A 15,917-nucleotide genomic window follows, 5' to 3' on the forward strand; every position below is an offset into this window, starting at 1 on the left:
TGCTGCTTGAAAGTTTGTGAACCCTTTAGAATTTTCTATATTTCTACATAAATATGACCCAAAAGATCAGCAGATTTTCACACAAGTCCTGAAAGTAGACAAAGAGAACCCAATCAAACAAATGAGACAAAGATATAAACTTTGTCATTTATTTTTTTCTGGAAAATGATCCAATATTACTTATCAGTGAGTGGCAAAAATATGTGAAACTCTAGGATTAGTTAATTTGAAGGCAAAATTAGAGTCCATCTGTTCAGAAGTGTTTTCAATCAATGGGTGTCAGTGCATGCCCTGTTTTATTTCAAGAACAGGGATCTTGTGGGAGTCTGAACATGTTTGTGGAAGCGCATCGTGGCACGAACAAAGGAGGTCTCCGTGGACCTCAGAAAAAGAGTTGCTGGTGCTCATCAGGTTAGAAAAGTTGACAAAAACATATCTAAAGAGTTTGGACTCCACAAATCTACAGTCAGAGAAATTGTGTACAAATGGAGGAAATTCAAGACTATCGTTACCCTCCCCAGGAATGGTCGACCAACAAAGATCACTCTAAAAGCAAAACGTGTAATAGTCTGCGAGGTTGCAAAGGACCCCAGGGTAACTTCTAAGCAAGGCCTTTCTCACATTGGCTGATGTTAATGTTCATGAGTCCACCATCAGGAGAACACTGAACAAGCATGGTGTGCATGGCAGAGTTGCAAGAAGAAAGCCACAGCTCTCTCTCTTTGTTTGATTGGGTTCTCTTTGTCTACTTTCAGGTGAAGATCTGCTGATCTTTTGGGTCATATTTATGCAGAAATATAGAAAATTCTAAAGGGTTCACAAACTTTCAAGCAGCACTGTACATATACCACACTCATCAGCATGGAGCAAAAGGCCAACAGTACTGATAACAATACTTTAGCTAAAGTAATACATTTTTTGTAATATTTGTTCAAAGCAATCACTACAGCAGTGTTTGTACTATTTTCTGTTTATTTTGATAAAATAATTGTATTCACTTTTATTAATAAATACACTGTCATTAAAATACATTCATTTAAAATAATAATTATAATAATCATAATAAGATTCCGAAAGCTTCGTACGCTGCTTGGAAATTTCATAATCATTTAAAATTGCTTTACAATAGTAACAACAAATATGTACTTTTATTATGTAAAAATATTAATATATTCTTAAATATGATGGTTCCATTAAAAAGGTGAAAAATTATATTAACTGTTTGCATCTACCCAACAAATGGAAAAGTCTGCCAGCTATTTATTTATTAAAAACAGTTTATATTAGTGGAAAATGTTTGCATGAGTTAGTTATTAGAATTTCAGCTTATCCAAAAGTAATAAATGATTGGTTACAATTTATTTTAAGGTTTCATATACAGTGCAATTATAAAATTAAGTGTTGAGTAATATTAATTAACAGTATACTATAGGGTTAGCATTAGGATTAGAATATAGAGTGTGATTAGTTTACTAAGTGCATTAAACAGCTGAATATCTGTAGCAATTGATGCCGCTAACTTGCAAACGTTGGCAAACGCAGTAGGTAATTTCTCCTCAGAGATGCTTATTCTAGCAGACACTTGGTAAACAATACTTTGTTTCCAGCAACTGTTAAAAACCTATGGATACTAATTATGTCTCGCAAAGTGGAAGAATGTATTACCAGCCATGCTATTTCAGCTTCTGCTCATTTTGGTAAGAGACTGTTAGAAATAGTAACATCTCTGTATGTTGCAAACAGCCAGCAAATGCAGCACTACACAAACCAGTTAGCAAAAGAGACCAACAGACATCTGAAAGACCTGGGCTCTTTACCACAGCCACAGTCTCCTTCAGAACAGGTGAGTTCAAACCAATGTGCATCTGGCCTCATATTGGCCAGATGTGGTCATGCTAACGCTTCTCTTCACACAGCGGCAGCAGAGGATTCAGAAAGACCGTCTGATGAATGACTTCTCAGCTGCCCTCAACAACTTCCAAGTGGTCCAGCGGCGAGCCGCAGAGAGGGAGCGCGAATCAGTAGCGCAGGCTCGAGCTGGCTCCAGACTCCAGGTAACTATATTTGCTAATTAGCTAATGATAATTTGTGTTTGTCATTTTCTTAATAAAAAGCCTTTCATTTTGCAGGTTGATGAGCTCAGTCAAGATGAACAGCTTGTGACATTTGAAAAGTAGGTTCCTCATATTCATCGAGTCCTCCTCAAAATGAAAATTCTGTCATTATTTACTCACCATCAGGATCGTTCCAAACCTAAAATCTTTCTTTCATCTTTCAAACACCAATGAAGATATTTGTATATATTCTCATGACACTGTAAAAGTAACCCATATTAATTAAGCAGTTTAATTCAGTTTAATTTCATGAAAAGGTTGTTTTATATAACAGTAGTGATGTATTGTTCGTGATCAAATTGTTCTTTTCTTTTTAGTGAACTGGATGAACCAAACCAAATTAAACTGACTTGTTTAAAGCAGTTCAACAAAGCAAAAAAAGTTGCTCAATCAAAACTAACTTTCGGACATGCCTGATTAAAATATCCCAGGGTATATGATATAAAGTAGGATTTAGACAACTTCTTAGCAGGGCTCCTGAACAGAAGAAATTAAAACAAATAAAATGTACTGGAAATATAAATCATAAATCAGCTACATGCTCTTACACATAGCTTTATTTAAATTCGTTTTTGAGAATTAATTCATCACCTGTTGGGATGATAGTGACACAATTAAATTATGACGTAAAAGAACTGGTGAACCGGTTCATTGAAACGAGAAGAACAAAAAGAATAAAAAAAAATTTTTAATGCTGTTATTTGCACTGCAGAACAAACATATATAGAACACATCAAATATGGTCAACACGCGAGAAAACGTATCACACAAGCACATCTGAGGTTTGTTCTTGCTCTTTGAAACGACATGAGGGTGAGTAAATGATGACAGAATTTTCATTTTTCATTTTCATCAAATCTAAAAATTAGTCCTTTATCAAGCTGTAATTCATTTGACCCCAATTCAAACCCAAGGATCAAATATCGCTCTCATTTACCCTGATCTTGATCAAAAAGCACATCACAAACATGCAATGCATATTCCAAGATGATTTACTGATATGATATGAATCAGATAGGAACAGAGTGGGTCTGGTGAGAGATACGAAAGCAGAAATGTTCATAGCTTTTTTCATTTGAAAAGAAATGAAGGGTGGAAGATGCAGACAGAAGAGGAGCCTTTCACCGAAGAGGACCTTGAGCTTATTAAAGAGAGAGAGACAAATATCCGTCAGCTGGAGGTGAGCACTTCCTGTAAGACATCAGCATACAAAAATGATCATTTCTCATAAGCATTCAAGCTAGCCTGTCATTTTTTATATACCTTTAAAAGACGTCTTCAAATACATTGTCATACTTTTTTTGAAAATGGTGATTCTCAGACATGGATTGTAGTACAACGTCCCAACTGCTTTCTGTTCTTGATTCTTGATTCAGTCAGACATTATGGATGTGAATCAGATCTTCAAGGACCTTGCAGTTATGATCCATGACCAGGGTGACATGATAGGTAGGTTAGTCTAGTTCTCTCCAACCAGAACTCTTTTCCTGCACAGATTCAGTTGTTCACAGATTTGAAGGCCTGGTTTCCTCATGTCATCATTGACAGATAGCATTGAAGCCAGCGTGGAGAGTGCAGAGGTGCATGTGGAGAGAGGAGCTGAACAACTCCAGCAGGCGGCTTATCATCAGGTATCAGGCCATTTATATGACTTTCCTTCCTTTACACATACATTACCAGTCAAAGGTTTTTGGTTTTTTTTGAAAGAAGTTTATTATGCTCAACAAGGCTGCATTTATTTATTAAATATAACAAAAATATTAGATAGTACAACTATTTTCAACATTAATAATAATAATACACTACCATTCAAAAGTTTCGGGTCAGTAAGATTTTTTTTTTTTAAGCAATGTATAATTTTATTCAGCTGTATGCATTAAATGGATCAAAAGTAATGACATTTATAATACATCAAAAGATTTCTGTTTACAAATAAATGATGTTCTTTTGAACTATTTATCAAAGAATCCTAAGAAATAAAATTAATCATGTTTTGCACAAAACTATTACGCAGTAATGTTTTTGTTTTCAGAAAATAATACTTTCAACCTTTATAATAATAATAATAATAAATATTTTTAGGAGCAAATCAGCGATATTAGAATGATTTCTGAAGGATCATGTGACACTGAAGACTGGAGTAGTGATGCTGAGAAAATACCGCTTTATCATCACAAGAATAAATCACATTTTAAAATATATTCAAATAGAAAACAGATCATTGAAACTGTAATTATATTATTGTTTTACTGTGTTTTTTATCAAATATGCAGCCTTGGTGAGCATAAGAGATTTCTATTTTTAAAAAAAGTCTCTATTTCAAAATGATTTCAAACTTTTAACTGGTAGTTTATGTTACAGATGCATTCACTAAGATCAGTAGTGCTGCCTAGTAGACTGTATATAATTGTGTTTTTTCCTTTTAAGAGGAAATCCCGCAAGAGGATGTGTATTCTGGCTCTTGTCGTGTCGCTAGTGGCGACCACCTTTGCTATAATTATTTGGCAAGCAATCAGATAAGATGAGAGCAGAATCTTACAGAAGTACAGGATCCTACTTCAGTGTTGACTGAATGATTGTGTGTGTGTGTGTGTGTGTGTATACATGTTTTTCTATACTGGTGGGGACTTAAACCTGAATACACACCAACTCATGGGGACTAAATTGAGGTCCCCATGGGTACAGAAGCTAATCACACTGCATAAAGTTTCCTGTGAGGGGTAGGGTTGGTGTAGGGCGATAGAAAATACAGTTTGTACAGTATAAAAACGATTACGCCTATGGAGAGTCCCCACAAGGATAGTGAACCAGACTGTGTGTGTGTGTGTGTGTGTGTGTGTGTGTGTGTGCACATATTTGTGGAAAAAACAAAACAAAAAAAAAAACTTCAATTTCTAGGAATGGCTTGTAATATTGTGATGTGAACCTATAGTGTCTCTTAAACATTTCGAACCATTTACCCCCTTCTTATTTAAGACAATTATCAAACATCACATCACCTCAGATCTCAGCTCAAACATGGATCACAGAGACATGGTATATTTTTATTTACTAATATGGATCAGATGCCAATATTAAGAGCCATTCCTGCAGAAATACAGATTGTTTTAAAGTATTTTCACACTATCTGCACATTTGTGTTAAATAAACATTGCTAGTAAGAGAATAGTTTCCTCTATAAAAATGTTTGTCCATTAAATATCTGGATCATATATAGTACAGCTTAAACATGGTTTACGTTTGCAACCACTTGCATGAATGTAATTCCTTTTAAAAATTGTATTTTGTTGCTGCAGGTCTTGATTCTTTTTTTTTAACTGAAATGATGCAAAATAATAATACTTAGTTTATTCTTAAAAATATTTATTTCTCAAAATTGTTTCAAACAGTTTAATGTTGTGTATGTTTTGATGCAGTGCTTTGATTCTCAGAAGTCGATGTATTTCTTGGTAGTACATAATAAATTAATTAAGTTTTAATAATCTATATCTATCCATTTTTATTTCAGATGATCAAAACTAATTTGTTGCATATTGCATATGCTGATTTAAATAGGACTGCAAAGTACCATGTTAATGTTCACAGTTTCTGTTTCACCCACAAGGTGGCACACAGTAAACATCACTGATGGTCAGCCCGCCTTGGTCATCAAAGCTCACCATGATATGGAGTTAATGCTTGTTTTTGTAATGACAGAATATTCAATGTTGTGTTCTGTTGCTCAGGACATCCATCTTAAGAAGGGTTAGGCTCACAAATTATAATTATAACTTCATCATGTTAATGCTGAGATTGAAGTGCTCTTCAATTTTCATTTATTTTCTAGTTATTTTCGAGTCGTCCTTTGTCATTTTTGTGCATCACTCATTGTCATAATCAGCGGGCAGAACACCCCCACTGTCCTCCACTGATTAGCATGACTAACAGTTCAACATGCACATCTTATATTCTACCCCACATTTTGGGAAAGTCTTGATTATGATTGCAGTGGCTAAAGCCACTACATGGAGAAGTGTTTATAGAGCTGCCACAGGGACTGTGTAGGAGTTGGAGGTTTTGCATTATTTCTTAGTGCAAACCATATCAGAATTGCAAACATTCATTTAACTTAATGTAAAATTATTTTCAATTACATATTTAAATGAGGACATTGGCCACACCCAAGTTTACCAAGATAGTAACCATCATTTTGCCAAGAAATTATGGTCCTGGAACAACATTTATACTTTGTCAGCCATCAGATTTCAGGAAAAGGGTTTTGGTTTTGCTTAGGCAAGAGGCTGAGAGCTTAAACAACATTGTTGGTTTACAGTCAGGAATCTGAATGTACCTGTAAATATTAATCTTTAACATAACATCCCACACTCAACCACACAGAACACCTTATAAAATACAGATATGCATTACTAATACTACTGTGCATTTGAATGTGTTTGTGAGGTAGAATATCAATAAAATATAGGTGTTATATAGGTCTTTTCTGTGTTCCATTTTGCACAGTTAATTAATAAAATAGCATCTGTGTGTTCTTTAGTAGAACAAAGAGAGTCCTAAGGGGAAAGGTAAAATCACCTCTCCCCTTGGCTGCTATTTTGTATGTGGTGTGAAAGGAGGGATGTTGTTTGTGAGGTTCCTTTTCATCTGAGGCTACTTTTTCCCTTCAATCTTTTTTTCATTTCCTGCTTCAGAGCTGAATCTTTGTAGAAACACGAGAACAAAGGAAATGGGAGTTGGTGGTCCTGTGTGCATTGTCTTATTTTGCAAATCCAGGTGGTGTGGTAGAGGCACTGATGACAAACTGTTGGTCATATCAACAGATTCTTTATGCTATGCTATGCTACACTATTAATTGTTTATTAAAGGAATAGTTCACCCAAAAATTAAATCAGCTCAGGTCATCCAATATGTAGTTTGTTTGTTCATCATAACAGATTTATACAAATGTATCATTACATCACTTGCTTGCTAATGGATCCTCTGCAGTGAATGGGTGCCATCAAAATGAGAGTCCAAACAGCTGATAAAAGAATCACTATATAATCCACACGACTCCAGTGCATCAATTAATATCTTGTGAAATGAAAAGCTGCGTGTTTTTAAGAAACAAATACAAACAATTTCTGGCTGCCCTCTATCCGTAATATTGTTTTCTCCAGTGAAAAATTTCTGTCTGAATCAAGAGAAAACGTCTCGGTTACGTATGTAACCCTCGTTCCCTGAAGGAGGGAACAGAGACGTCACATCGGTGACCGACAAATTGGAATCTCGCTTAGAGAAACCAATCCACTTCGAGTGTAAACTAAATGAGCCAATGCACATTGGCATGCGACGATTGCATCCAGCTGCCGCTGATCACAGCGTGAGCATAAAAAGGCAGCCGGTGCACCGCATACCAGGTTTTCGCTGAGGAACCGAGCCGGTGACCCGGCCACTCAGCGGTGGTACAGCAGCCGTGGCGACGGGACGTGACATCTTCGTTCCCTCCTTTAGGGAACGAGGGTTACATACATAACCGAGACGTTCCCTTTCAGTCGGTCACTCCGAGTCACGTCGGTGACCGACGAATTGGGATCCCTAACAAAGTGCCATGGCTGCTGCCCCTTCCAGTGTCCTGGGCTCGAAACAAGAAGACCAGTCACTGTTGTCATAGCACTACCCACTCAGTGAGATTGGATAACAGACTTATCCCTTTGTTGACGCTCTCGAACCGCCCGTGTACCACCTGTACTCAGGTATTGTCATCAATAAATAAAAGTGGAGACTGTTGATTTCATGTGAACATTTTTAGATTTGTGGTGTAAACTCTTCGTTCCAGTTTGTCCCACTGGAAGATAATGCCTGTGTCAAAGTGAAATAAAAAAAGAAAGCACAACTTAACACAGATGTTTAAAGGGTCTATTACTGATTTATAAATAAGATTGCTCTAGTTCTTTAATCAAAATCATGATCACAAAATCATGATCAAATTAAGGATTACATGGGTAAAATTTGAGAACAGAGTATCAATACAGCATTTATTATTCATTGCCTTCTTTTTAGTAATGGGCCTCTCAAGGGGTTTCTCAATTGGGTTTCTCAAAGGAAATTCCCACTGGCCAAAACATCTTCATATCTTGTCTCATGATGACCAAGTTGCACCAATAGCTTGGAATTACTAGTATTCACACACCACTTCATCACCCTCAAACAGATGGTGTTGTGGTGTATTTTAATCACACACACAAGTCCATGCTCAGCGCATTTGTCTCAGATGCTGAGACAAAATTTCACTGAGCAAGGGAAAATGTGAATGAGTCTTTAGCTTGGAAGAGGGTTGAAAAGGTGAGGGCCAACAAAAGGGGGTCCTAGACCTCCAACAATTGAATGGGACTTTCTTTAATGGGACTAGTCGGATTCCATTTTGTTCTGCAGTTTGCAAACTATGCAAATGACTTCAATCTGTTTCAGTCAACTGGCACTCACTCAGTTAGCTCCCCACTGCACCTGATAAAGTGAAAGCAGAAGGAGGGTGAAGTGTATTAATTAAAGGAATAGTTCACACACACACACACACACATATATAACTTATATACAGTGGGTACGGAAAGTATTCAGACCCCCTTAAATTTTTCACTCTTTGTTATATTGCAGCATTAGCACTATATAAATAAAGGTGACTTGACTTGACTTCACACTCTTGAGTGCTGGGTTGTGTCAGTAAGTCTATGCGGTGTAAACGGCTTAAAAATACATCCAGTAAGAGACCAGTCTTAAATGAATTAAACAAAATGGCCCGAAAATTGCTGAACCAGGTTTTTCAATTTTATTTGGTTAGACCAAATCTCTAGGGGAACAACAAATATTCCAATATTACAGGTGCATCTCAATAAATTAGAATGTCGCGGAAAAGTTTATTTATTTCAGTAATTCAACTCAAATTGTGAAACTCGTGTATTAAATAAATTCAATGCACACAGACTGAAGTAGTTTAAGTCTTTGGTTCTTTTAATTGTGATGATTTTGGCTCACATTTAACAAAAACCCACCAATTCACTATCTCAACAAATTAGAATACTTCATAAGACCAATAAAAAAAAACATTTTTAGTGAATTGTTGGCCTTCTGGAAAGTATGTTCATTTACTGTACATGTACTCAATACTTGGTAGGGGCTCCTTTTGCTTTAATTACTGCCTCAATTCGGCGTGGCATGGAGGTGATCAGTTTGTGGCACTGCTGAGGTGGTATGGAAGCCCAGGTTTCTTTGACAGTGGCCTTCAGCTCATCTGCATTTTTTGGTCTCTTGTTTCTCATTTTCCTCTTGACAATACCCCATAGATTCTCTATGGGGTTCAGGTCTGGTGAGTTTGCTGGCCAGTCAAGCACACCAACACCATGGTCATTTAACCAACTTTTGGTGCTTTTGGCAGTGTGGGCAGGTGCCAAATCCTGCTGGAAAATGAAATCAGCATCTTCAAAAAGCTGGTCAGCAGAAGGAAGCATGAAGTGCTCCAAAAATGCTCCAACGGGTGCAGTGACGTTGGTTTTCAAAAAACACAATGGACCAATTTATTGAGATGCACCTGTATGTACAAGTATTGCAAAATTGTACAAGGCTCAACATTTCAATAGAGCAAGATGACCTCTTACCAACACCTTATATTGTTTTCTCTTGGCACAAAATCTCAAACATTTGATGAATGGCTATGCTCTTCTTAAGTTTGTAATTTCATCTGAATATCAACATTTGTGTGATTTAGTCATTCAAAAAAGTTTTGATCCATGACATTGTATTCGGTTCCCATTTGTTAATGAATAATTTGTGTACACATTAAAACCAATAGGCTAATTGAGTTAAATCGGTCAATTTGAATTCATATATTATGACATATGCAATTAAGTATATAAGTACATATACAAGAATAAATGTACCTTTCTGATGAATCTCTTTTACTGGAATTCTACTTTGTCTGTCATTCATTATTTAATTAATCTGAATACATTCATCTAAGTTATCAAAACACAATTTTAAATAGAAAAGTCGATTTAGTATTTTGCTTTAATGACACTGGAAATACAAACATTTTGTGCTATTTATTTCCCTTAATAAGACATTGGCTGATCATCATCATGCTGCATATGCTAAATTTATCTAAATATGTTACTATTTAAAAATAAGGGGGCATCTTCCCTCGTCTTGACCTTCAAGCTAAAAGATTTTTTTCATTTTGACAAATCCAGGCCTGTATTAGTTATAGTATTAGTAGTCAGCCAAAAGACTCCCCACCTGCACTCTCAGAGATATTTTAAGACATAATAAGATGCGATTTAAGAAACCTGCCACCAGCAATGAGGATTGCAAACCTTTCATGGTGGTGTCCTATTTTTCTGTAACACCTCTCAGCTAAAGGTGTCCTTGGTCTCAAAACTCAGCGCTGTTCTTTTAGATTAATGACCGAGCAGGTACTTCATCTGTCAGTGAACATGCACACACCTGGTCTGACACACAATCTAATACAATGATGCTGTTAGTTTTTTTCCTTATCATGGAAGTTATGCATACATTGCACAGATCTCACACCCCAATTAATATGCTCCAATTCCCTGTTTCTCTGTCTCTTTCTTTTGTAGACACACACACACACACACACACACACACACACACACACACAGACAGACACACACACTGACAGATATACTGGGGTCTGGATCTATATATAGACATGCTGGGTGTCTGATAGCCAGTATAAAGGCAGAGCTGTTCATGGCTGACCCTCTAACACACGTCAGCTCTCTTAACAACATGCTCTGTTATGTTCTCCATGTTTATACAAAATCACAGAGATTCTATGGATAAACTGAAGATATGATGTTTATTAGGACTTCAACACTTATAGTTTTATGATTCATGAGACTGTAGAGAAGGTTTGTCCTCAATTTCTTGCTCGGGTGAAGTTTGTTTTCATACCCCAGAGTGTGTATGAAAGGCACCTTCAGCTGGCAGGCTGCTGGCTGGGGGTGGGGTTGGTGTGTTAACGATGAGTTATTTTCAACCAGAACAAAACTGCCACTGCTGAAACACCCTGCTTTGTGTCTTGAGAAAAGTACTGTCCCAGTGTCATGCACAGTATCTCATGTCTCATTATGTTTTCGCACATAAAGACTGTCTGCCCTTGAAATACCTGAAGCAAAGTATTGGAAATTGTATTGGACACGCAACCTTTATTAACATAACAAATATGTTGTGAAAAAATGCCATCATTCATTTTGCGACTTGAATACTACTAAGTACTTGAATAACGTCATTAATATTCTCAAGTGGCCTATTTTGAGAATAAGTAGCCTATTTTGTGATGTAAATTCTATTCCATTCCAAACTGAAGAATCGTTGAATACTTCTACTCAGTTATAAGATGAGTACTTTTTAGTCATGGGGGAAAAGGTTCGACATAGATAACATTTTACAGGTTCCAAACAGAGGATCAAAGGATTGAATGGAATAATAAAACAATTAAATTGTAAATGATTATAAATGACTGAATAAATGAGTATAAAAGACACACACACACATTTTTGGTTGCTCTCTTGAAGCAAAACACACAGTTTGCATTTGAGGATCCTTAGATCCTTCAGAATGTTCCCATAACTTTTGTATAACCAAGAAAAATATTTGTAAACATTTTAAAAATGGATGTTTTGAACGTTCAGAGAACATTCAGAAATAACATTTTCATAACCTAATGAGAATGCTAGCAACACTTAGAACATATTTTGGTAACACTTTATTTTAAGGTGTCCTTGTTACATGTATTTACTATTATAATAACAATTAATTATGCATAATTACAAGCAAGTAACCCTAAGCCAATCCCTAATCCTAACCCTAACCATATAGTAAGTACATGTAGTTAATTAATATTACTCAGTACCTAAATGTATAACTACACTGTAACAAGGACACCTTAAAATAAAGTGTAACCCATATTTTTTGTTAGCTTAGTGTATTGTCAGAAAGGCTACACTGTAAAGTGACAGGAGTGACAACTGCATTTAGCTGCAGTAATATGTCATAGATATGTGAATTCATTTTATATATATATATAGAGAGAGAGAGAGAGAGAGAGAGAGAGAGAGAGAGACTTATACAGACTGTAAAAGAAATCGAAATAACCATAGGCATGACATATTCAAATATTAAAAAAGAACTTAATAGTCTACATAAACAATAACACACAATAATTAACAGTGCAACAGTGTGAATAATTAATAAATACATGCTATTAATATAAGCTAAAAACAAACAAAGCTAAAAGACTAACTAGTAGCAATATTGTTTATATGAAATTCAAACTGAAAAACATTAAAGTATTTATTATTAACCATAAATTAGAACATTAACCAGAAGTATGATTAATCTCCTCCAAAACTGGACATTTCCCAAGCGCACATGTCCATCTACTCCATGAAAGCAGTAACGGCTGGTAAAGGTAAAAACATGCTGTCTGTAAAGGAAGGGCTCAAGCATGGGACATAACTTGAGCTGTAATTTCCCCCGGACTACTTAAAGTCCATCCCAAATTCATTTATACCAGAGATTAAAAATAAAGGCGCAATTGGGGTGGCAGGGGATTCCTGAAGAACTGGGTTGTGATGGACAAACTTTTGTTTTGTGATGGCTTTTGAATGCATTCTCCATGTTCTCAGTCACATCCATACTGACACTAACAAACAAATATAAAAACAAACACTCTGGCAAAAAGTGTGGAGGTGGTAAAATTTCAGCCCTTTTAATTCATGCACTGTAAAAAATGCTGGGTTGTTTTAACCCAACTTTGGGTCAAATATGGACTAACCCAACCGTTGGGTTAAATTTTTCTATTACATTTTTAACCCAAAAGTTGGGTTAGTCCATTTTTGACCCAAAGTTGGGTTAAAACAACCCAGCATTTTTTAGAGTGTGGCATCATATTAAAATTAGATGTAAAGTTCCCAGAAAAGTCACAACTGAAATCTCAGGAGAAACGTCCCAGACAAAGGCACATACTTGAACTAAACTCAAATTACAACTCCATTACGTCTCCAAAGCAGCAGCAGCCTTTAAGTAATAGTTCTCCTCTGGGTAGGCTGAAGGAGTAGGTTTCTGTTTGCGCAATAAAGAGCTGTCGGTGCGCAGGACCTTGATCATCTCTTCAGAGAAACATACAGTGCGTTTATTAACGCAGCGTTTGTTGACGACTCGCGTCGTATCCGGACAATTATTTATTTTCCATTATGAGTCATTTGACAGAGAATAACTTGACAGCACAGACTCTGGAATACCCAGTGTGCTCAGAATGGAAGGAAAATCCTGAAGGATCAATGTTTCATCTCGCACATATGCTGCTGGTTTTAGGATTTATGGGCGGCAGCGGCTTTTATGGATTACTCTACATGTTCAGCTTTTTAACGCTGGGGTTTTTCTGTTATTCGATCTGGGCATGGTCCGATCCCTGCACGACTGACTCGTTTTCATGGACTTTCGCGCTTTTCGCCTTCTGTCTGGCACAAGTTGTTCATGGGTCGTACCGATTGCGAAGCGTCACTTTTGATAAGGAGATCCAGGATCTCTACGATTATATGTTCAAAAAGCTGGGGGTATCCTTAACTCATTTTGGAAAAATCGTGGAGTGTTGTGAGGGCGATATCTACACTATAGATAAAGACCACTGCTTCGCCGTGGAGGGTAAAACCTCCATCGACAAACTGTCCGTTCTTATCTCAGGCAGGTGAGTAAATGGACTTCATAACTAGAAATAATCCGGGTATTATGTCTTACTATGTGTGCTTCAAGACAAACAAAGCACTCGCTTTGTCTAAAATAGGATACGAGTGACGGTGAACGGGGAGTTTTTGCACCACATCTATCCATTTCAGTTCCTGGACTCTCCAGAGTGGGACTCCCTCAGACCTTCAGAAGAAGGGATTTTTCAGGTGAATAAATTGTGTGTTTGTTTTCGTACTGTAACCTTTGTAATGGGACAACTTCTTGTATTTTTTTCCAGGTTACGTTACGTGCAGATAACCGGTGCAGGTACGTGGCGTGGAGACGAAAGAAACTCTATCTGCTGTTCGCGCAGCACCGCTACATCGCCAAGATCTTCGCGCTGCTGGTGCGCAATGACATCGCGGAGAAACTCTTCTCTCTCAACGAAAAGGCTTTCGACACCCGCGGGTTCCGCTACGATCTCCGGTTACCAAGCTTCTGTCACGGACCAGAGCCAGAAATAGAAAACACAAGTGAATCCCGGCCAGTGCTGGGACCGAGTAAAACCAAACCGACAGAACGAGACTCATGAGAAACGCACGCTCCAAATTTGTGTAGCCTTAACTGATGGTAATTAATGGTCCTGGTTTTGTCATGCATTGTTGTATTCTTTTATATTCCACAAATATAGTTGTCCTTGTTTTATTTAATTGTAGTGACCTGAAATCAAGTGTTTTTGTTCAGTCAAGCCATTTTTCAACAATTGTTCAGATTATCACCTAATTATTATACACTGTATATCAAGGCATCTGTGGAAACGTTGTCTGAATGAATGAGAGATTAACTGTTTAGAATCAAGCTTTCACGTGAAAACTCATCTTTCATCTCTCTGCATCACCAATACATCCTAGAACACCTACATGAACACTGTCAATCTGAAGTTGTTATTTAACTGTTGCCCATGCCTATGTAGCCTAGTATGTTTGCTTTACACACAAATGAAATGTTCACACATTTTGAAAATAAAATAAAAAATTCTTATAGACTCGTAAAAGCAACTATGAAGGGGTATATCAATCATTTCAGAATTAAAGGGGACACTATACAGGATAAGACTAGTTTTTCTGACAGGCTATGGTTTATTTTTCTCTCCTCTTTTTTGAGAGATTGCATTTTTAGCACATTTTTATTATCATAGGCTTGTTTGTGTTTTGAGCAGGTAAACAACTAGCGTATTTCAACCACGTGTAGTTCACATTTTGGCAAAGCTGTGAGTGTGATACACGATTAATTACAAGTTGAACCAGTGCACGATATAGGCTATCCGTCCAGTCGTCTCATTTAGGAGCTGCACAATGCATGCAGTGAGTTTTAATGTGGGCATTTACACATATCCTAGCCTACAAATGTGGCTGATGAAACAGACAACATATCTGCCAGATGAAAATTGATCTCGGCGCCCTTCCATAATTTAGTTTTATTAGCCTACAATTAAGGGCATATTTTAGTGCAGCTCCATGTCAGACCAGTACGGTGACCGAGAAGTGCTAAACAAATCACAATTCTGAAAACAAAATAACAAATTACACAGTGGCGGCTCGTCAGGGGAGGCAGGGGAGGCACAGCTTCCCCATAATTTTGAGGTGAAAATGGGAGGAGGACGATTTAATGTTAATAAAATTCACAATTCATTTCAGTTCATGTCTCAGAATGTGTATTTTTTGTTTGTAATTTCACAGTTGTAATATCATAACTTGAAAGCGCCGCTTTTCTATCGCGAATGTGCCGAATCTGCTGATGTAATTACAACCGCTAGGTCTTAGAAAAGGGGAGGGGGAGGCCGAGCGAGCGCTAAGCTCTTGTGCCTCCGTTGGTAAAAAAAATTAGCCAATCAGCATCGAGTGTTCACTTTCAGCGCTGAGGAGTGTTGAGAAAAGAACCCTCGCAAGGGAGGCTAGCCTCCCTTCTGATATCAACCAATCATCAGAGAGACGTAAATTACGTGATATTAGTTTGAACGTCTGCCGCTGCGCTGATAATGTACCAAGTACTTATAATGAGTAGCGATATTGAATATTTGAT

The 15,917-nt window shown here is 37.0% G+C and overlaps 2 protein-coding genes across 2 annotated transcripts in view; both read left to right on the forward strand.

The window, feature by feature from the left end:
• Positions 1–4,748, forward strand: part of stx12l (syntaxin 12, like) — a 9,412-nt gene extending 4,664 nt beyond the window's left edge. The window contains exons 4-10 of the mRNA XM_016498010.1: positions 1,744–1,843; positions 1,917–2,054; positions 2,130–2,173; positions 3,198–3,294; positions 3,491–3,563; positions 3,663–3,745; positions 4,542–4,748. Coding sequence (XP_016353496.1) covers positions 1,744–1,843; positions 1,917–2,054; positions 2,130–2,173; positions 3,198–3,294; positions 3,491–3,563; positions 3,663–3,745; positions 4,542–4,634 — 628 coding nt within the window. The 3' untranslated portion in view covers positions 4,635–4,748. The remainder of the gene's footprint in view (positions 1–1,743; positions 1,844–1,916; positions 2,055–2,129; positions 2,174–3,197; positions 3,295–3,490; positions 3,564–3,662; positions 3,746–4,541) is intronic.
• An 8,506-nt stretch (positions 4,749–13,254) lies between these two features.
• On the forward strand, positions 13,255–14,923 carry LOC107697284 (popeye domain-containing protein 3-like). Its single transcript, XM_016498009.1, has 3 exons — positions 13,255–13,857; positions 13,954–14,062; positions 14,134–14,923. Exons 1-3 carry the CDS (start codon positions 13,364–13,366, stop codon positions 14,425–14,427), a joined length of 897 nt encoding a protein of 298 aa, XP_016353495.1. The 5' UTR covers positions 13,255–13,363; the 3' UTR covers positions 14,428–14,923.
• Positions 14,924–15,917: the final 994 nt, after the last annotated feature.

This window comes from Sinocyclocheilus anshuiensis, unplaced genomic scaffold, assembly GCF_001515605.1.
Source record: "Sinocyclocheilus anshuiensis isolate Anshui unplaced genomic scaffold, SAMN03320099.WGS_v1.1 scaffold979, whole genome shotgun sequence".
In the NCBI taxonomy this organism is placed as follows: domain Eukaryota; kingdom Metazoa; phylum Chordata; class Actinopteri; order Cypriniformes; family Cyprinidae; genus Sinocyclocheilus; species Sinocyclocheilus anshuiensis.